The sequence below is a fragment of the Carcharodon carcharias genome, chromosome 4 (assembly GCF_017639515.1).
Source record: "Carcharodon carcharias isolate sCarCar2 chromosome 4, sCarCar2.pri, whole genome shotgun sequence".
In the NCBI taxonomy this organism is placed as follows: Eukaryota; Metazoa; Chordata; class Chondrichthyes; order Lamniformes; family Lamnidae; genus Carcharodon; species Carcharodon carcharias.
Window position 1 is genome coordinate 144,894,003 of NC_054470.1, and position 20,917 is coordinate 144,914,919.

At 44.3% G+C, this 20,917-nt stretch overlaps 1 protein-coding gene across 2 annotated transcripts in view; it reads left to right on the forward strand.

Annotated features, from left to right (window-relative positions):
• The window catches only part of ccnh (cyclin H), a 45,798-nt gene extending 37,139 nt beyond the window's left edge, over positions 1–8,659 (forward strand). For both annotated transcript variants that reach the window (XM_041185244.1, XM_041185246.1), the window contains exons 9-10: positions 6,567–6,627; positions 7,999–8,659. In XM_041185244.1, the coding sequence (XP_041041178.1) occupies positions 6,567–6,627; positions 7,999–8,037 (100 nt within the window). In that variant the 3' untranslated portion in view covers positions 8,038–8,659. The remainder of the gene's footprint in view (positions 1–6,566; positions 6,628–7,998) is intronic.
• Positions 8,660–20,917: the final 12,258 nt, after the last annotated feature.

A 20,917-nucleotide genomic window follows, 5' to 3' on the forward strand; every position in this document is an offset into this window, starting at 1 on the left:
CATGGATAGCCCTAAAACCTCAGTGATTCTAGGAGGTCATCATCTATGAGGATTGCTAGCTGATGGTCTAGCAGGGCAGCAATCAGAGAACTTCTGTATACAAATGACTTTGCCCTTGCTGTCCACAAACCCAAGCAAGGGATACAAATCACAGAATCCTTACAGTGCAGAAGGAGGCTAATTGACCCATTGAGTTGGCACTGGCTCTCTGAAAGAGGATTCTACTTAGTCCCACTCCCCTATCTTATCTCCCTAACCTTGTCATTCTTTCTTTTTAGATAGCCATCCAATTCCTTTTTGAATATCTCGATCGAACTGGCCTCCACCACCCTCTTGGGAAGTTTGTTCCAGACTCCAACCATACCCTGGGTGAAAAATTTCATCTTCATATCGCTGTTACACCTTTGGCTAATTATTTTGAACCTGTGCCCTCTAGTTCTTGATGCTCCCTTGAGTGGGAACTGTTTCTTACCATTTACCATGTCGATACCCCTCAGGATCTTGAATACCTCTATCAAGTCTCCTTTCAGCCTTCTTTTCTCTCAGGAAAACAGTCCCAACCTTTCCAAGCTATCCTCACAGCTGTAGTTCTTCAAACCTGGAGTCATTCTTGTATTTTCCTCTGTATTCTCTCCAAAGCCTTCAAGTATGGTATCCAGAAGTGGATGCAGTACTCCAGATGAGACCTAACCAGTGTCTTATACAAATTCAACATGACCTCCTTACTCTTGTACCGAATGCCCCTATTAATAAAGCCTTAGATACTATATGCTTTATTAACTGCTCTCTCAACATGTCCTGCCATCTTCAGTGACTTTTGTACATACACACTGAGGTCCCTCTGTTCCTGCACCTCCTTTAGAGTCTGTCCCTTTATTCTGTACTGTGCCTCCATATTCTTCCTGCCAAAATGAGTCACTTCACACTTCTCTGTGTTGAACTTCATTTACCACTTATCTGCCCAATCCACTGTCCTTTTGAAACTCAAGACTATCCACATCACATTGACAATCTTTGTATTGTCCACAAATTTTGAAGTCATACCCTGAACACCACATTCAAGGTCATTAATATATATCAGGAAGAGCAAGGGTCCCAACACTGACCCCTGGGGAGCTCCACTACAAACCTTCCTCCAATCTGAAAAACATCCATTAACCACCATGCAGCTAATTTCTTATCCAAGTACCTACTCTCCCTTTTATTCCATGAGCTAGAATTTTGCTCACAAATCTGTTGTGTGGCATTGTATCAAATGTACACCACATCAACATGTTGCCCTTATCAGCCGCCTTTGTTACCTCCTCAAAAAGCTCCAGCATGTTAGTTTAACATGATTTTCCCTTAATGAATCCATGCTAGCTTTCCTTAATTATTTGCACGTGTCTAAGTGACTACTGATTTTGTCCCAAACTATTAGTTTCCAGAAGATTCCCTACCACTGAAGTCAAACTAACTGGTCTGTAGATTATCTTAGCACCTCCTTTTGAACAAGGGTGTAACATTCGCAATTCTTCAGTCCTCTGGCGCAGCCTCTACGTCTAAGGAAGACTGGAAGATTATCACTAATGCCGCTGCAATTTCCACTTGCTTCCCTCAGTACCCTTGGATGCACCTCATCTGGTCCTGGTATCTTATCAATTTTAAGATGGCCTTTCTAAAACCGCCTCCTTCTCAATTGTAAATTCTTCTAACATACCAGTTACCTCTTCTCTCACCTCAGCCTGGTTAGCATCTTCTTCCTTTGTAAAGACAGATGTAAAGCACTCATTTAATACTGCTATTTCTCCTGCCTCCAAGTTCAAGTCCCCTTTTTATTTGAATTCTGAATTTATTTGTCCTACCCTTCCCCTCCAAGGGAATATACCTTGGCATTGCCCGAAATACTTTTTCTTTGAAGATAGTCCATTGTTCATCCACTGTCTTTTCTGCCAACATTTGATTCCAAAAAAACTGAGAAGGATTCTCATCCCATCAAAGTTGGCTTTCCCCCAATTAATTATCCTTGCTCTGGATTGTTCCTTGTTCTTTTCCATGGCCAACCTAAAACTTATACAATGGTCACTGTCCCCAGAGGCTCTCCCACTGATATTCCCCAGAACCAGATCCAACAGTGTCTTCCCTCTCGTTGGACTGGAAATATACTGCTGCAGAAAATTATCTTGAACACATTCCAGGAACTTTTGCCCTTTGTCCCTTTGCACTATTCCTATCCCAGTCTATATTTGGATAATTGAAGTCCCCTGTTATAATTACTCTATAATTCTTGCACCTCTCTGTAATTTCTTTGCAGATTTGTTTCTCTAAATCCCTTTTGCTAGTTGGTGGTCAATATACTACACTGATCAATGTTATCGTACTTTTTTCATTCCTTACCTCTAGCCAGAGAGATTCTGTCCATGACCCCTCTGGAACATCTTATCTCTCCAGTACTGTAATGCCATCTTTAATCAAAACTGCCACTCTCCCCCTGCCGCCACCCTTTCTTCCTTTCCTGTCTCTCCTAAACATGTTGTACCCATTAACGTCCAGTCCTGCCCTTCTTTGAGCCGTAGCAATAATATCATAATTCCATTTGTCAACCTGTGCCTGTAGTTCACCAATCTTAACAACCACACTCCATGCATTCACATTCATGCACATTAGCCTTGATTTAGGCTTTTTTATTTTCCCCTTTACTCTGAACCCATCTAATAACTTACTATTGCCTACTCTAAATCTAGTAAACTCTCTAAGCATTCTATCTACCTTGATACTACTCTCTGATGTATCATCCTTATCAGTTAATACTTTTCTACTTGCCACTGCCAGTTCCTCTCCTCTCCACTCTGAATTTCCCCACAGGTTCCCATACTCCTGACAATCTAGTTGAAACCCACCCTGACAACACTAACAAGGATATTAGTCCCAGTCCTTTTAACGTGTAACCCACCCTTGCACAGGTCCCACCTGCCCCAGAATCAGTCCCAATTCATCAGTCATCTAAAGTCCTCTCTCCTACTCCACTTCTCCAACCATGTATTGAACTGCTCATTTTTCCCATTCTTTTGCTCACTGGCACGTGACACTGGGAGTAATCATGATTTTACTGCCTTTTGAGGTCTGTTTTTTAATTGCCTTCCTAAATCCCTCAAATCTGCTTTCAGAACCTCATCCCTTTTATCAATGGCATTGGTCCCAATGTGGAGCATGACCTCTGACTGTTCAACAACACCCCCCCCCCCCAAACCACAAAGGAATGTCCTGCAGCTGCTCTGTGATATCCTTGATCCTGGTACCAGCGAGGCAACATACCATCCTGGAGTCACGTCTACGACCACAGAAACACCTGTCTGCTCCCTTAACTATGGAATCCCTTACCACTATAGCACTTCCACTCTTTCTCCTCCCTTCTTATGCAGCTGAGCCATCTGTGGTGCCATGAACGTGAAACAGTCCTCTGAGAAACCAACTCACTTGCCAGTATCCAAAATGAGAAAATGGTTAGAGAGTGAGAGAGTGCAGGATCCCCTGAGGCTACATGCCTGTTTCTCTTCGATACTCTGGTGGTCACCCATTCCTTCTCTGATTACTTCTCAGCTGCGGTGTGACCACCTCTCATGGATTACGTGGATAACCATGTTATCCACATAATCCTCAGCCTTCCAGATGCACCACAATGACTCAGACCACCACTTGAGTTCCACAACCCGGAGCACAAGTTCCTGCAGCTGGTGACACTTCTTGCAGTTGTAGTCATCGAGAGCACTTTGGGCCTGCGTCACTTCCCACATCCTGGAGGATGCACATTTCACATGGCTGAGCTGAACTGACATACCTTAAAAACTTTATATAAAATGTTTACCACAGTATGGTATAGTACAATAACTCACCTGTCACTCAACAATCGGTTCCTCTGTGCTGAGTCCGGATAGGCCTGTACTTACCAACCAATCAACTTGTGGGACTCCTGTGACATCACTTATAGGTTTTATCTATAAATTCCCGACTCTCTCTCTCTCTCTCCACTGTTTTATGGGCTCTCTCTCTCTCCCCGAACTGCTGCTGCTTTATGGGCTCTCTTATGTTGTTCAGTCAGCTTAATTTTATTACTTTCTGAATTAACTTAGCATAATTCCTATGTGTACCACACCTCTTTTCCCCCATGCACCAAATTCCCATGTGAGCCTAATTTGTTACTTACTCGGTCTCCTCATTCAGACGTAGTCGCCTATCTCCTCGCGTACCCCTTACTGATCAAAGATTATGGCAAAAAATTCTCAAGTGTTACCAAAAAACTTTGGTCTCCAAATCAGTGTCTCCAAGACCAAAGTTATGTTTCAGCCAGGACCAGGCACACACTATGAAGCACCAAACGTATCCATTGGCACCAGTTTCAAGGCTGTAGAAATATTTTCATAACATGGTAGTGTGCTTTCTAGGGAAGCTATTATTTATGAAGATATTTGCATGCACCCAAAAAGCAAGTTCTGTCAACGGTGATTCTGTGATCATGTCTGGATGCAGCATGGCATTAAGCTGAAGACTAAAATCAAATTTTATCAGATCATTGTCCTTAATCCCTTGCTGTATGGTGCAGAATCCTGGGTCTTTTATATGCTCCACATCAAAACTCTGGAACACTTCCATCAAAGACACTCGAGGTCCATCAAGAGAGTTCTGTGGCAGGACAAAAATCGTAAATAAGAGTCCTCCATTGTGCTGGGCTGAACAACATGGGAGACCACCATCCTGAAAATTGAATTTAGATGGACATGTCAGCTGCATGGATGACTACAGAATCCACAAGCAGATATTCAGTGAGGAGCTGTCTCAGGGGAAACAACATCATGGTGGTCTGCACAAATGGGCCAGAATTTTACATTCAGCCTGCGGGCACATGGCCGACACGCATGAGTGTAATATGACGCGTGATGAAATCGGGCCTGCATCCCAATGTTATCGCACACTCGCGTGATATTTCATTCGGCGGGCAGCGCCAGAGTCGGCTGTGCACCAGCTGATAATTGAAAGGTCTATAAAGGCCATTAACGAGCTAATTAACTTGAAATTTACAGTTGATGGGCAGACAAAAAAAACCTAGTGGCCTTTACATTTTTTACGAAACTTCATCCACAAGCAGGATGAGGTTTTAAATGGAAACTTTATTTTGAATTCAAAAACATGTCCTATCTCGTGACAGTCACACGAGGGAACATGTTTCATTTAAATTTTTATTGTCTTTATTAATTTTTTTAAAAAGGGCTTCCATCTCCCTGAGGCAGCTCTGTGCCTCAGGGAGATTGAAGCGCTGCTTTGCGCATATGTGCGAACTGCGCGCCAGGCCCGCTATCCCTCCTCCCCCTGCCGGCACAGGTAGCGCTGAGTGCTGACACTCGCGATGCATGCAGGGTGGGCCTTAATTGTCCCGTCCACATGAAATCAGAGTGTGGAGCTGATGCCGGGTGGCGGTCGGCTTCCCGACCGAGCCCATTTGACGAGGGAAAACTTCTGGCCATGATAGAAAGAAGCCCTAAAAAAGAGCCTTACAATCTTCTGCATTGTATACCCCCTCTCTTGGGAAAACTCCAAGTGGAACAATTGGCTGCAAGCACTGAAATTTGGTTCAGCATGTTTTGAAAGCCATCTATGTCAAACTCACAGCATCCGACATGCGCAGAGGAAGGCCAGAGGTGGCGCAGCTGCAGAAGTTCACCCAAGCACCAACAACGAAAATATAAACTGCCAGTTCTGTAGTTCTGTGGACGTCCATGCCAATCTCCTGTCAGACTCTTCAGTCATGAGTGGACCCATAGAAGACAATGAAATCATTTACTTTGGAAATACTCGAACAATGAGCAATCTGGTATGATTTCGCTTAAGAGCAATGTAAGCATAGAGGTGACCTGAGTTTTATAAAATTACAAAAGAGCTGGATAGCATGTCTGTTGATGGATTATTCCTGTTTAGCAGATTAGCGAGGACAAAGGGATATAAATTCAAACTATGTAACAGTAGGAATAGACTGGATGTTAGGCGATTCTTCTTATTCCAGAGAGTAGTGAGCTCTGGAATACATTGACAGCTGGTATGGTAGATGCTGACTGCATGCCTTCAAGAGTTCTTAACTGGAGCAGAGATCACATCATATAGAAAGCAAATGGATTAACAGATGCAAATACATTGGCCTGTTGTCTAGATTGGAAAATTCCAAGCGATCAAATCCAGTGTTTTTTTTTTCCTTTATTGGCCCTAGGTATTTGTATTTTTTTTCTTATCTCCCAGATTACATCAGTTAGAGAAATATATAGTCATGATGCTCCAGCTAGCATGAAGCATGGGGCAAACATGATGAATCACTGGGTCTCTTTGTGCCTGTCAATTTTGTATATTCACTTTCTGACTCTGAAATTAGTTTATGAGGCATGTAATATAATTATTGCGTTGCTTCATTCAGACAGTTACAATTATGTTATGTTTTGGCTGCAACTGAAGGGGAACATTTTTATACTTGTTCTCCACTTACATATTACAGTACACTGAGTCAGTGAATGTGTTATCCAATTCTGCTTCTGTGTTGAAAACAGAAAGAAGAGGAAAGGTTATGAGGAAGATGGAGCAATTTCAAAAAAAGCAAAAGTGGAAGAGGTCTGTAAGATCCTTTCGTAATATTGGCTTGTGCGGCATTTTATGTTAACATAGGACATTGCAACGTTAAATAATATGCAAGAGTCTGTGAAATGTCAGCTTATTTCCTCAATTTCGAAAACTTTGTACATGAATAATGTTATTTAGGTCAGACAGCATTAGCTGCAGTTCAAGTCAGTCTAGGCTAATCCATGGGATTGTCATATTGCATTCCTTGTTGACCGGATTAAAAAGGTGAATGGAAGACACTGTATTGATAGGAAAGGAGGGCAGGTCATGAAGAAATGTCCTTCAGCTTCAGCCATGGGTTTCCACAGGTAAGGAAAAGTCACAACAACAGTGGTGATGATGCAATTTCTAATTACACTAAGATTGTACTTTGAAGTATGTTGACTGTGGCTCTACATTGGACAAATCTGCTGAGGAGATTCCCTGAAGTTAGACTAATACAGATCTTCTCAAATTACTAATTAGCAGTGGTACATCTCTTCAAGTGTCTTGATTGAAGCACCCATTGGACAATGACCTAAGGAAATACTTCATCTGCTCAAAGTGGGGCTCAATAATATTAGGTAAAAGTGGGGGTCAGTGCTATTGGCATCTTAGACCATTAGCTGAACATTTGGGTGACTATCCTCCAGCCAAGTAGTAGCATGGAAGCAGAGGATGAGTGAGTGCATGCTGATGGGACTCTTTTTTTAAAATAAAATCTGTCATCCAAGCTCGAAATTCACTGATGTTCAGTGCCCATGGAAAACAAATGTTATTTTGGATCTGGTTGGCTTTCAACATACACTAGTTTTGAAGATTCTACTCTCCTACCATCTGTGTCAACTTACTAAAATCCATTTAGAAGTATAAAAATCAGCCTATCTCCGTCAGGCTAGAAAAACATGAGTACCTTTAGCTATTGAGAAATTATTTTTACTGAACTTTTGTGATCCCAAACATTGTTCATACCACTTGCCGAAATCCTTAACCATGCTGTTTTTTTTAAACCTCAACTCAGTTCTTTAATGTTGTCCTTGCTGGCCTTCCATTAACTCCAACTAGTCTGAAACTCTGTTGATTATGCTCATTGACTTTCTGTCCCTCAATGGGTTGATTTTAAAATCCTCATTTGCGAATCCCCCGTGGCTGCTGCACTGTGTCAGCAATTGTCTTTAACATTAGATCCTGCACTTTTCAACCTTGTTTATGTGTTTTGCTTTCTAAATCCCACTGCCCCTCACTTCTCCATCAATCTTTTGACTAAATCTTTGGTCACTGCTCCTGATTCTAATAATCTGTTCCTTCATTTCTTTTATCTACATTAATTTATATTCTGGTAGTCCCAGGTATTATAACAATTCCTTTGTGTTTTATTTGTAGGAGGAATGGAGTGATGATGATCTAATTGATGCAATGTAAATTGCTGCTTGACTTGCATTTTGAAAACATTCATGGAGGAGCAGCTGCTGTGATTCTCTGATTTGGTATTTATTCTGAGGAATGACATTCAGACATGAGTTTGAGTAAGACAGGTTGTGCCTTTGGATAGAAGAGTCAGAAGCCCAGTGATTTAAAAAGCCAACTAAAGCTGCAGACCACAGAAACAAACAGTACTTCTGATGCAAAATATTTTTTTCTGCATATGACTTTTGATGGTATGTTTATTTTTTACCTAAATCAAAATAAATGTGGTTCTGAAAGTACTGCAACAAACTGCAAAGCAAATTTTAAATGCTTGCATTGCTGAGCTGTTTGATTTGCCAATGTCAGTGTGTAATTTGTTTTGGAAGCATGTTTTAAGTGTCCTATTCTGCTCAGTATTTGAAATAAAATTTGTATTGTCTCCAGGACTTAAGTTTGGAACATTTTTCAGAATGTCCTTTACCTTCTATGTTTCAGGAAAAGTTTTGATTTTATTCATTGCTCGGAATTTATGTAAAAATATTTTTTCTACTGAATTGTTTACTTGGCTACAAATTATATGCTGCATTTTAAACATTACTGGAGATGATAATATAGAAAAATAAATTTTTACAGCTAAGGTTATGTGAAACTGATGTGCTGTTAATTCCGTGACCCCTATCACAATATTGAATAACTGATAACTATTGCAAACAATTTCAAGTAGAAGGAAAGAGTACATCCTGTATTCAACAACAAAATCTGTAGCTTTATTACCATTTTTATTTTACTTAGATTTATGTATTTTTCTTCGTAACAGATTCATTCCTATAATTGTAGAGAAAATTAAGGCCAATACTTTCACATACTTATCAGTCTCCTGTAGCGTTGTTCAAATGGTGTCGAGATCAAGCGTAGCCTTCAGGCAGTAGGTTATTAGAGTTGTTAGTTCCATCATAAGTTACATGGTAAAAGATAAGTGTATTAGTCCAATGTAACTGAGGTTCTAAGGCCTTGATAAATGGAAGAAAGCATTGGCAGTTTATGGCCATTAAAACCTCAATTAACTCCAATCCATAATGCAATCCTTAGTTAAGTTTTGTTAATGAGCTTTGCAACTTGAATTTGTGTCCTTCATTATCACTGTCAGTTTTTACTTTTACTAAAGTTTTACACTACGCCACAACAACTTGTATTTATAATGTATCTTTAACATCATTAAATGTCCCTACATTGGACATATCTGCTGAGGAGACTTCCCTAAGCTGGATTAGTACAGATCTACTCAAATCACTCATTAGTAGTGGTACATCTCTTCAGGGGCCTAAATAGCCAAGTGGTTATGGTACTGGGCTTACAACCCCAAGATCAAGAGTTCAAATCTCACAATGGCAAACTATGAAACAATGTAATTTCATCTGAATAGGAACAGATGGAAATGTGTTTGTACTCAAAAGAGTTACTACTATCCTGTATCAGAAGCTTGGCCTAAATAGCCAAGTGGTTATGGTACTGGGTTTGTAACCCAAAAGATCAAGAGATCAAGAGTTCAAATCTCACAATGGCAAACTATGAAACAATGTAACTTCATCTGAATAGGAACAGATGGAAACGTGTTTGTACTCGAAAGAGTTATCTGCTCACAGTTGGTTCAGTGGAATGTTATCAAACATGTGTTAAGGAGGACAGCAATGTGAAGAGTTTTATGGAGAGAATTCTATAACATAAGACCTACACAGCTGAAGGCATAGCTGCTGATGGTGTGCTGAAGGAAACTGGGGATGCACAAGTGGCTAAATTTGAAGGAATCCAGACACCTCAAAGTTGTAGAGCTTGAGATTAGAGATGGAAGGAGTGAGGCCATTGAAAGCTTTGAATACAAAGATGGGAATTTTAAATGAGGTGTTGGACTAGAGGAGGCAATGCAGGTCAGTGAGCACAGGAATGACGAGTGAAAAAGATTTGGTGAGGTTTACACTATGGGTAGCTAATACCATAACTTTCAACTGTGAAATTTTAGTGCAATGGAGAAGTTAAATAGGTGAAATATGTATAATAGTGAAATTACAATCTGGCATTATTAAACAACAAGTTGTGTAATTTTGAAAAATGCACAGCAAACAGGAAGGAAGAAAAGCTAGAAAATAAACAACAAATGAGTTTAGTAATCCTCAATGCAATGGTTCAGTGAAAAAGGCAAGTGAACTGAGGGCCAAGATGGATGTTTGGATATATGTTAGCTATTACTAAAACATGGCTTAAAGGAAGGCCTGAATAGCATTTCAACATTCCTAGTTACAGGGAACAAGATGGGGAGATTGAAAAAGGGATTGTCACTATGTTAGTTAAAGAAAGAATTAGAACTGTGAGGAGGGATGATATGCCAGTAAGATCTTCAGATGAGACCAAATAGGTTGAACTGAAGAAAGAATTGCATGTACATAACTCTTTTCATGACCTCCAAACATCTCAAAGTGCTTTATAGCCAATGAAGTACTTTTGAAGTGTTGTCACTGTTGTAATGTAGGGAATGCGGCAGCCAATTTACATACAGCAAAATTCCACAAACGGTAATGCGATAATGATTGAAGGAGAAATATGGGTCAAGGAATCCTCTATGTCTACCCAAGCAGGCAGATGGAACCTTGGTTTAATAGCCAAAGGATGGCGCCCCCAACAACGTAGCACTCCTGCAGTACTTTACTGGAGTGTCGGCCTTAATTTTTGTGCTCAAGTCTTTTTTTGTTTATCCTTTCACAGGATGTGGATGCTGCTGTTTGCTGCCCATTCCTAATTGCCCTTTCAAAGGTGGTGGTGAGCCGCTCTCTTGAACCGCTGCAGAACATGTGGTGTAGGTACACCCAAAGTGCTCTTAAGGAAGAGTGTTTCCAGATTTTCCTCCCGTGACAGTGAAGAAACAGTGATCTGGTTCCAAGGGCAGAATATTGCGCTCAACCTGAAGGAGCATAAAATGACATGCAATGATGTTGAGCCAGCCTTCTGATGTCATTGCACACTCACGCAATATTTTGGTTGGGTGCAGGCGGGAGTTGGAGCCATGCCCACCATTAATTAAGCGGCCCATTAAGGCCCTTAAGAACCCAATTGACTTGAATTTTTTGCTGCCAGTCCAACTGTTCGGTTGGCAGGCAGGCGAATACACCAAGTGGCCTTTGCATTTTTGGTGAAACCTCATCAACGGGTGGGATGAGGTTTTGACCAGTGATTTTAAAAAAAATTTAAAACTTTTAACACTCATATTTAACATGTCCCTGCCCATGTGACAGAGTCACATGAGGGGATATGTGTTCATTATTTTTAAAACTTTTGTTTAAGAACCTTCAGCTCCCTGAGGCAGCCATTAATTGGCCAGCCAGCATGAAATCCATGTCAGGGCCCGATCACAGATGGCGGGTGACTTCCCGATCACTCCCAGGCCTGCTTGCTGGAAAATCCTGGCCCAAATCAGAATGATGTGTGGCTTGGAGGGGAACTTGCAGGCGGTTGTGTTCCCATATTTCTGCTGTCCTTGTCCTTCTAGGTGGCTCTAAAGTAGAACTGGAACTTGGGACTCAGAGCAAGAGTGCTACTAACTGAGCCACAGTTCACACACTGAAGAACAAGAAAGGGGGCAATAACACTGGGGATCTATGCTACACTCCAGCAAACAGGAGATAAAAGAGCACATATGCAGGCAAATTTCTTGAGAAGTGTAAAAACAATAGGGCAGTAGTAAGGAATTTCAACCATCTTAATAGTACCTGGAAGTGAATAATTCTGCAAAAGAATTAAAGGGTGCAGAACTCTTAAACTGGATTCAGGGGATTTTTTTAAAGCCAATACATAGCAAGGCCAATCAGCAAAGGGGCACTTCTAGAAGTAGTTTTAGAGAATGAAGCTAGGCAGATGAAAGGTGTAGAACATTTTAATGGAAGTGATCATAATTCAGTTAAATTTAGCCTGGTTATGGATAAGAACAAAGACCAGGAGTAAAAGTTCTTAAAAAACTGCGGATGCTGGAAATCCAAAACAAAAACAGAATTACCTGGAAAAACTCAGCAGGTCTGGCAGCATCGGCGGAGAAGAAAAGAGTTGACATTTCGATTCCTCATGACCCTTTGGCAGAACTGAAGTTCTGCCAAAGGGTCATGAGGACTCGAAACGTCAACTCATTTCTTCTCCGCCGATGCTGCCAGACCTGCTGAGTTTTTCCAGATAATTCAGTAAAAGTTCTTACTTGGGTAAAGGCCAATTTTGCTAAGCTGAGATGTGATTTGGTAGAAATGGGTTGGAAACAGCTTCTTGAAGCTGAATCATTGTCTCAGTAGTGTGAGGTATTTGAGGGGAAGATAGTGAGGACTCAGAGCAAATGGGCCCACAAAGAAAAAGAGTGGAACTCCCAAGCCTAGAGCCCCCTAGATGTTGAGGAGCTTACAGGTTAGGGCAAGGCAAAAAAAGAGAAGCACATGTCAGATACTGAGAGCTCAATAAGGCAGAAAGCCGAGAGGGATGAATTAAAAAGTAAATTGGGAAAGAAAAGAAAGGTCCAGAAGAAATTTTGGAAAATCCAAGGAAAACCTAAAGATGTTTAATAATGCATAAAGAGCAAGAGGATAACTAAGAAAAGAGTAGGACCTATTAGAGACCAAAAAGGTGACCTGTGTAAGGAAAACATGGGCATGGTTCTTAATGAATACTTTGTATTTAGAAATGAGGGGAATGATGCAGACATTGTAGTTAAGTGTGAAATATTGGATGGAGCAGAAGGAGAGGAAATATTAAGGGATTTAGCATCTTAGAAGTAGATCAGTTGCCATTCCTGGATGAAATGTACCCTAGGCTGTTATGAGAAGTAAGGGAGAAAATAGCAGAGGTTTGGACCATCATTTTTTCAATTCTCCCTCACTATAGATATGGGGTGCAATCATCCCAGATTTGCACTAAGTGTGGTAGTGGGTGGGGAAAATGGTGTTTTGCCCGCTGGACGCAATGGCAGCTTCTCACGTATTATCCCAAACTCACGGCATTAATTATGCATTCCTGGGAAACACGTCGTTTCGATGGCAGTTGGGCTCTCATTCGGCCTCACAACATCACCTCGCCGCTTCATCATGCTAGATGCCATATTTAAAGTGTAGCCATGCACACACCTCTCAGTGCTTCCAGCCCAGGACTGCTGCATGGAAGGCAAAAAGACTGCAGCCCCCAGGTTTAATGACACATCCCTTGAGCGCTTTTTGGACACTGTGGAGGCCTCCCGCTGTGGATGTCCTCTACCCCCACTCTCACCATAGAATGGGCAGCAACATTACCAATCTGGCTTGGGAGGCGGTGGCAGCAGTTGTCAGCGTCAACGCCCTGCAAAAGACGACAGCCACCCAGCGGTGCAAGAGGATGAATGATGATCTCCATTCTGTCAGGGTAAGTCACTCTTCTCATCACTCTCAACTCTCACACTTACAAGCCCATCACGCATCCACAGGGCCCTCACTCACTGCCAGTTCAAGGGACATCACCATTCACTCTCATACATACCTTCATTATCCTCATCCTGTCAATGGGACCACTCATCACCCAGACATGCCAAGCATAGTTATCATCTGGCCTGGCAGGCATCATTGTTACACTCCCTCCATCTCTATTCATGCATGACTAGCTGGCACACAAGAGAGAGAAGTCGCAGACCAGTGGAGGAATGCCTGAAATCAAGATCCTCACGGACTTTGAAAACAGAGCTATCCAGCTGGCCAGTGATGATCTGGACCATTCCTGTGCTGACGGTGAGGTCGACACTGCTTTACCAAATGAAGATCCAGCAGTACAACATACATCAGACAAGCATGCTGAGTGATGTGTCCTGTTTTACAAGTCCCTGCCATGCACTAGTTTTCTCTCCTTGCTTTCGCAGGCACACCTGGGGAAACAGCCGACGGAGTTCACAACCCAGAGCATCCAATCAAGCCCCGAAGAAACCTCTGAAGAGGAATCTGAAGGCACCTTCATTGAAGTCTCATCACTGCGTCACCCAAACCCTCCACCAGCGCACATACACCTCAGTGGGACCTAGCTTTAGAATAGCCTCGGGATCACAATATAGTGAGCATATCGCACTGCCTGATCCACTGCAGGTGGCGGCAGGGACTTCCCAGGTCCCCGGCAATTAGAGGACTGCTGAAGGCCAGAAATTTGCTGAGTCCGAGTAAGGTGATGAGCCTGTGGACTCGGTCATGTGTCAGTTGCTGGAGTTGCAAAGGCAAGCTCAGGAACATCAGGAAGGGATGGCCGCTGCACTCCTGATTACAAAGCACGATGGAGGAGTCCGTCTGCGTTCAGTCTGAGGTGATAGCACCTGCATGCCAACGTACCGAAGTCAACACTGGTAGGATAGTGGCCGAAGTGGAGGCCTTGGTCCAGGACGTCGCTCTTGCACTGCTGTGTGGGCTGAACGCCATAGTTGATCTCCAACTATGTGTACACGAAAATGGTGAGGGGCAGCTTGATTTCACTCCAGCTTCCCCTTCTCCTCAAGGAGTCAGCCAGGAGCCGCTGGGCACCCATAGGGAGGAGGATCAGCAGGTGTCCCCCGGGGCCATCCATCCAGGTGACTCCAGGAGTGTCCTGCCCATCCGAATCCCCTCTCCCTGTGACTCCAGCAGCTCCAGCCCCATCTCCACAGCCCAAGGAGGGAGCCACAACCACACATGCAGGACCCCGAAAGCAGGCTGGGGCCCTTGAGGGTTTGGCCCTCCACGTGACGCCCATCAAGGTCATCACAGACAGCCATAGCAGTCAGCAGGCTCTGCTGTGGATATCCAGTAAAACAGCAGGAGCAGCAGGGTTAGGAAAGTTAAGAAGATGTAACTCTTTTGAGTCAACCAAGTAAACTAACAAAATTAGGGACAAAGTGAAAGGGAATTTAAGGGAAACTGCAAAAACAAAGTCAAAGTTTAAAGGAAACTTGCAAACATTAAGCCAAAATGTGATTAATAGGGTCAATCAAACACCCCAGTCCCCACAGTGCCCACTGAGCATGGAAGGCCTCAACAGTGCCAGCAGACATCATGTGCTCCCTCTCCAGGGACACCCAATCATGAACATTGGTGTGGAAGATGGGCAATTGGGTTGGACGACCCCCTTGATTGCCTGCTGCCTGGACCTGTTAATGGCTAACTTGGCCAGGCCCAGGGGCAGGTTCACGAGGAGGTCCTCCTCCTTCCCGGCCCCCCCTCCACACTGGGTGCCCGTAGATCAGGAGCGTGGGACTGAAGTGCAAACAAAACAACAGTAAAATGTTTTTTAAATAACTGAAAAGGAAGTGCAGCCTACAACACTGAAGAGGGCATTCCCTCCAATCCTGCAACTACCACATAGGCCAGTTGAAGAGGTGAAACCACAATCCCCGATAACACAACAACCATAGAGACTCAGGCGTCGTTTTACCAGTTTTATTCAAGGATATGCAAGGGAGCCACAATCATCCCCAAGAAGGAAGACCCAGCAGCTCCCTGATTGAGTACATTTCACTACTTTTGTACTTTTTCTTATCACAATATATTTGAATATATCCAATCGGTAACCTACACATAGGTACCATTTTAAAACTATCCTATTGAGTACATAAACATGTGATTTTGATAACCAATTATTCTGAAGGGTGTATACATAATTATATTATCCAATCAAAATTAAAACATGTATGCAAAGACCTTGGTTCTCACAACTCAAGGCTGCTGTTGTTTCATCAAAGACCCCTCTGTCCATTGTATGTTTTCCCATACCTAAGCTAAAACCATCTGCCCTGTCCTTATCTGAGAGAGGAGTATACCTAAACTAACTTTATGTTATAAAAACAAAAAAACTGCGGATGCTGGAAATCCAAAACAAAAACAGAATTACCTGGAAAAACTCAGCAGGTCTGGCAGCATCGGCGGAGAAGAAAAGAGTTGATGTTTCGAGTCCTCATGACCCTTCAACAGAACTAGTTCTGTCGAAGGGTCATGAGGACTCGAAACGTCAACTCTTTTCTTCTCCGCCGATGCTGCCAGACCTGCTGAGTTTTTCCAGGTAATTCTGTTTTAACTTTATGTTATGTTTTATCTCCACTCCAGCTGTCAAGCATCGTTGCACCACTTGAATGGTTCTGCCTGTGGCTGGACATTAGCTCATCTCTTGAAACTCTGTATATCACACAAACTTAAAGCCACTTTGTGTGCAATATGCATCTGCTTACCCTCAGCTGTCATTAGGTTTTAACATCCATGGCTGCCTAGAGATTTTAAGTGCTCTTCTGTAAATTCTTACAGTGTTCTCATTTAGCAATTTAAATTTTCCCCTAAGAAACACCCTACATAAACATGGTCCACAGCCTCCACAAGGCCGCAAAAGACACAGATACCTTGAGAGTCTGTGAACGGACACAGTCAACGATTGTATGGGACTGCTGCGTGCAAAACCCTCCACCCCAGGTTCCCGATGGAAAATGGGAGGGCACCCCTGTAGAAGGCCCCCTACTGAGGACCTCCATCATGGGATGGCAACAAGACACGCCAGGGCGAGTCTGGGCTGCGGGCCAGGGCAAGGAAGTGAAGGGTGTGCAGCAGCAGCCCACACAAGAAACCACTTCGCACAGTGCTAAAGGGCTTGGAGGGCATTTCTGCGAGGCAATCCAGGTTGTGGGGCTCCGGCTCCTGAGGGAGGGTTCAGGGCTTGGGGCCAATGTGGAATTCCATCCGATCAGGGGTACGCTCAGACAGAAGACCACTGCACACCTGCGCCACCTCACGACCCAGAATGACATCGGGGCCAAGCATGACCTTCCTAAGACCTTGAATGTCATTAGCTGTGAGCCAGAAGTCCACGCTTGCATGATGCACCAACTCCTTTGGTATCATCCAGCCCATTCCTCCACCACCCAGCATATGCCTGATCCTGGTCACCCCGGCAGCCACAGCCCTCCTCTCCACCAGCCACTGAAAAGGATGGAGGTGCACATTCCTGATCAGCGACTCTCTGTCCATTAGCCACTACTCCTGACAGGGGAAAGCTGTATCGCAAGGCGACCCATGTTCCAGATTTTGATCAGGTCCTGCTAAAAGATGGACAACGCCTGCAAGGAGCCATGAAAGCCCCTCAGGTCAACAAACAGGAGCTGTCCATCATAATTCAAGCTGTGCACCTGGCAGAAGAAATACGTCGCTAGGGCACACCATCTTAGAGTGGGCTTGACATAAAGCTATCGCTGCAGGACCTGAAGGCGGATTGTTGCCACCTGGCTGCGTAGGCACACCAGCGCCTGACTGCCCTCCCACAGCAGGAGATTCAGAACTTCAGCAGTGACCCAGTGCAGCTTTTTATCCCAGAAGAAGTCGACAACCGTTTTCTGGATTTTTATGACAAAGTCCGGGGGAGGGGTCAAAGTGACCAACCAGTACCACAACATGGCGGCAATCAGCTCGTTTATGACCAGCACTTGATCCCGGTAAGACAGCACTCGGAGCAGTCCTGTCCAGTGCCACAGGTGACTTGAGCCTCCAGCTCCTGCCAGTTCAACAGCCAGGATTCCTCAGCAGGGCAAAGAAAGATCCCCAGGTAGAGGAAACTGGTCCTGTTCCAGCTGAAAGTCCTGAGTTCCTCGGGTAGGGGGTCCATCTGCCACTGACAGACCAGGAGTCCAGAACATTTGTTCCAGTTGACCCTGGCAGAAGACCCGGCAGAGTAGACCTCCTGGCACTCGCATGTCCTCTGCAGGTCAGCCAGATCAGTGAACATGAGAAGCATGTCATCGGCGTAAGCCGAAAGGACTACCCCGATGCCCAGCCTGTGCAAACCAATCCCAACAACCTCCTCTGCAAGAGGCGCAGGAAAGGATCCACGCAAATAGAATACAATTGGCCAGACAGGGGACAGCCTGAAGCACTTCTCTTCCAAAGCGAAGGGGCACAGTCAGGGACCCAGTAACCTTAACTAGACACTCTGCGGCAGTGTACAGAAGTCGGATCCAGGTAATGAAATGCACCCCGAACCCAAATGCTCGCAGAGTCCCGAATAAATATTCATGATGGGAAGGAAAAGAGAGCCTTTTAGCAGGTACAAGGGAAGCAAATCAGCAGAGGCATTAGTGGAGTACAGACAGTGCAGGGTGGAGCTTAAGAAAGCAATTAGGACAGCAAAGAGGGGATATGAGAAAGCTCTGGCTGGTAAAAGTAGGGAAAATCCCAAGAAATTCTATAAGTATATCAATGGGAAGAGTATAACCAGGGAAAGAGTAGGGCCCATAAAGGACCAAGGGGGCAATCTATGGGTGGAGCCAGAGGACATCGCTATGGTGTTGAATGAATACTTCACGTCCGTCTTCACCCAAGAGAATGAGGATGAACAAATTGATACAGGGAGTGACAAGGTATTGGAGGTGTTGGCAGGCTTAAAAGTGGACAAATCTCCAGGTCTGGATGATTTGTATCCCAGACTGCTGAGAGAGGCAAAGGAGGAGATCGCAGGGGCTCTGACCCAAATTTTTACTTCCTCTCTGGCTACAGGGCAGGTGCTAGAGGACTGGAAAACAGCTAATGTGGTTCTGCTATTTAAGAAGGGTTGTAGAGATAAGCCAGGGAAATATAGGCCAGTAAGTCTCACGCCTGTGGTAGGGAAACTATTGGAGCAATTTCTGAAAGAGAGTATCTATCTCCACTTGGAGAGGCAAGGTTTGATCAGGGATAGTCAGCATGGCTTTGTCAGAGGGAGGTCATGCCTAACAAATTTGATTGAATTTTTTGAGGAGGTGACCAGGCGTGTAGATGAGGTTGGTGCAGTTGATGTAGCTAATATGGATTCCAGCAAAGCCTTTGACCAGGTCCCACATGGGGGACTTATAAAGAAGGCAAAGGCACATGGGATACAGGGTAATTTGAAAAGGTGGCTTCAAAATTGGCTTAGTTGTAGGAGGCAGAGGGTGGTGACAGAAGGATGCTTTAGTGACTGGAAGCCAGTGTCCAGTGGCATACCACAGGGATCTGTGCGCGGTCCCCTATTATTTGTCATTTATATAAACGACATAGATGCCTATGTAGGGGGTAGGATTAGTAAGTTTGTGGATGACACAAAGATTGTCCGGGTGGTTAACAGTGAGGTTGAGTGTCTTGAGCTACAGGAAGATATAGATGGGATGGTCAAATGGGCAGATAAGTGGCAGATGGAATTGAACCCTGAAAAGTGTGAGGTGATACACTTTGGAAGGAGTAATTTGACAAGGAAGTATTCAATGAATGGCATGGCACTAGGAAGTTCTAAGGAACAAAGGGACCTTGGCGTGTGTGTCCATAGATCTCTGAAGGTGGAGGGGCATGTTAGTGGGGCGGTGAAAAAGGCATATGGGACACTTGCCTTTATCAATCGTGGCATAGATTACAAAAGCAGGGTGGTCATGTTGGAGTTGTATAGAACCTTGGTGACATCACATCTGGAGTACTGTTTGCAGTTCTGGTCACCACATTATAGGAAGGATGCACTGGAGGGGGTGCAGAGGAGATTCACCGGGATGTTGCCTGGGATGAAACATTTAATTTATGAAGAGAGGTTGGATAGACTTAGGTTGTTTTCGTTGGAGCAGAGAAGACTGAGGGGTGACCTGATCGAGGTGTACAAGATTATGAGGGGCATGGACAGGGTGGATAGGGAGCAGCTGTTCCCTTTAGTTGAAGGGTCAATCACAAGGGGACATAAATTCAGGTTGAGGGGCAGGAGGTTTAGGGGGGATGTGAGTAAAAGCTTTTTTACCCAGAGGGTGGTGACGGTTTGGAATGCAATGCCTGGGAGGGTGATGGAGGCGGGTTGCCTAACATCCTTTAAAAAGTACCTGGATGAGCACTTGGCACGTCATAACTTTCAAGGCTATGGGCCAAGTGCTGGTAAATGAGATAAGCTAGGTAGGTCAGGTATTTCTCATGTGTCGGTGCAGACTCGATGGGCCTAAGGGCTTCTTCTGCACTGTGATTCTGTAGAAATTTAGCACCATGGTCACTTTCACAGCTACTGGCAGTGGATGCCCTCCATGTCCCTGTGGCGCAAAATCCTGCAGCAGCTGGCAGATGTTATGACCTGTTCCCTAGACATGTGCAGTCTTTGGCGACACTAGTTCTTGGTCATCTGCAGAAAGGAAAGGTGGCATCTATAGACCCTGAGTCTAGCTAGGTGCCAACCAGTGCCAGCTCACTGTGGCTCTTCAGCGGCATGTGTAGGAGCCACAGCTGCCCCTTCTTCCTGAGGGTGCTGCTCCTCCCTCTGCACAGTCAGACGCCTCCATCACTCTCTTCTCCATTGTCTCTGCTTTCTGTACCCCACAAGGCATACAGCTAGCTCACTAGGCTCCATGTACTCCACCTGCAGGATGAAATAGAGAGATGTGTGGGTTAGCTTGGGTGTTCTAAGAACCTCTCTTGGTTAAGTCTGAAGGCCTCTTAACGCATCCTGGAGAGTGTTGGCCAGCACTTGGATGGCCAGAGTTCAGTGTGCTGCATGGCTGTCTGAAAGCCCATCCCACTACACCAGACCAGTTGTTGGCAGCTTTGCCCATTGGACTGCATGCCGTGGTCTCAGCTCAGGTGCAGGCATTTTCCTAACCTGCACTGCATTGCTGCACTGTTAACTTGAACCATGAGGGAGACTGGTCCAAACCAGGATGATGACATTGCTAGGGGCTGTGAGCATCTCCACCAGTGACTGCTCGATGACCAGCTTTAGCAAGGAGATTGTACAACGTGCCCAGTCATCCAACTGTCCTGCAGTCCACCAAAATGCTCATTAGTTTGCAGCCTGTGCCTGAGGGTGAAAAGCTCTGGAGCACTTGGTGGCACTTTCATAGCTCTATGTTACTCTAGCAGATAAGGTAGAGGCCCGACTCCAC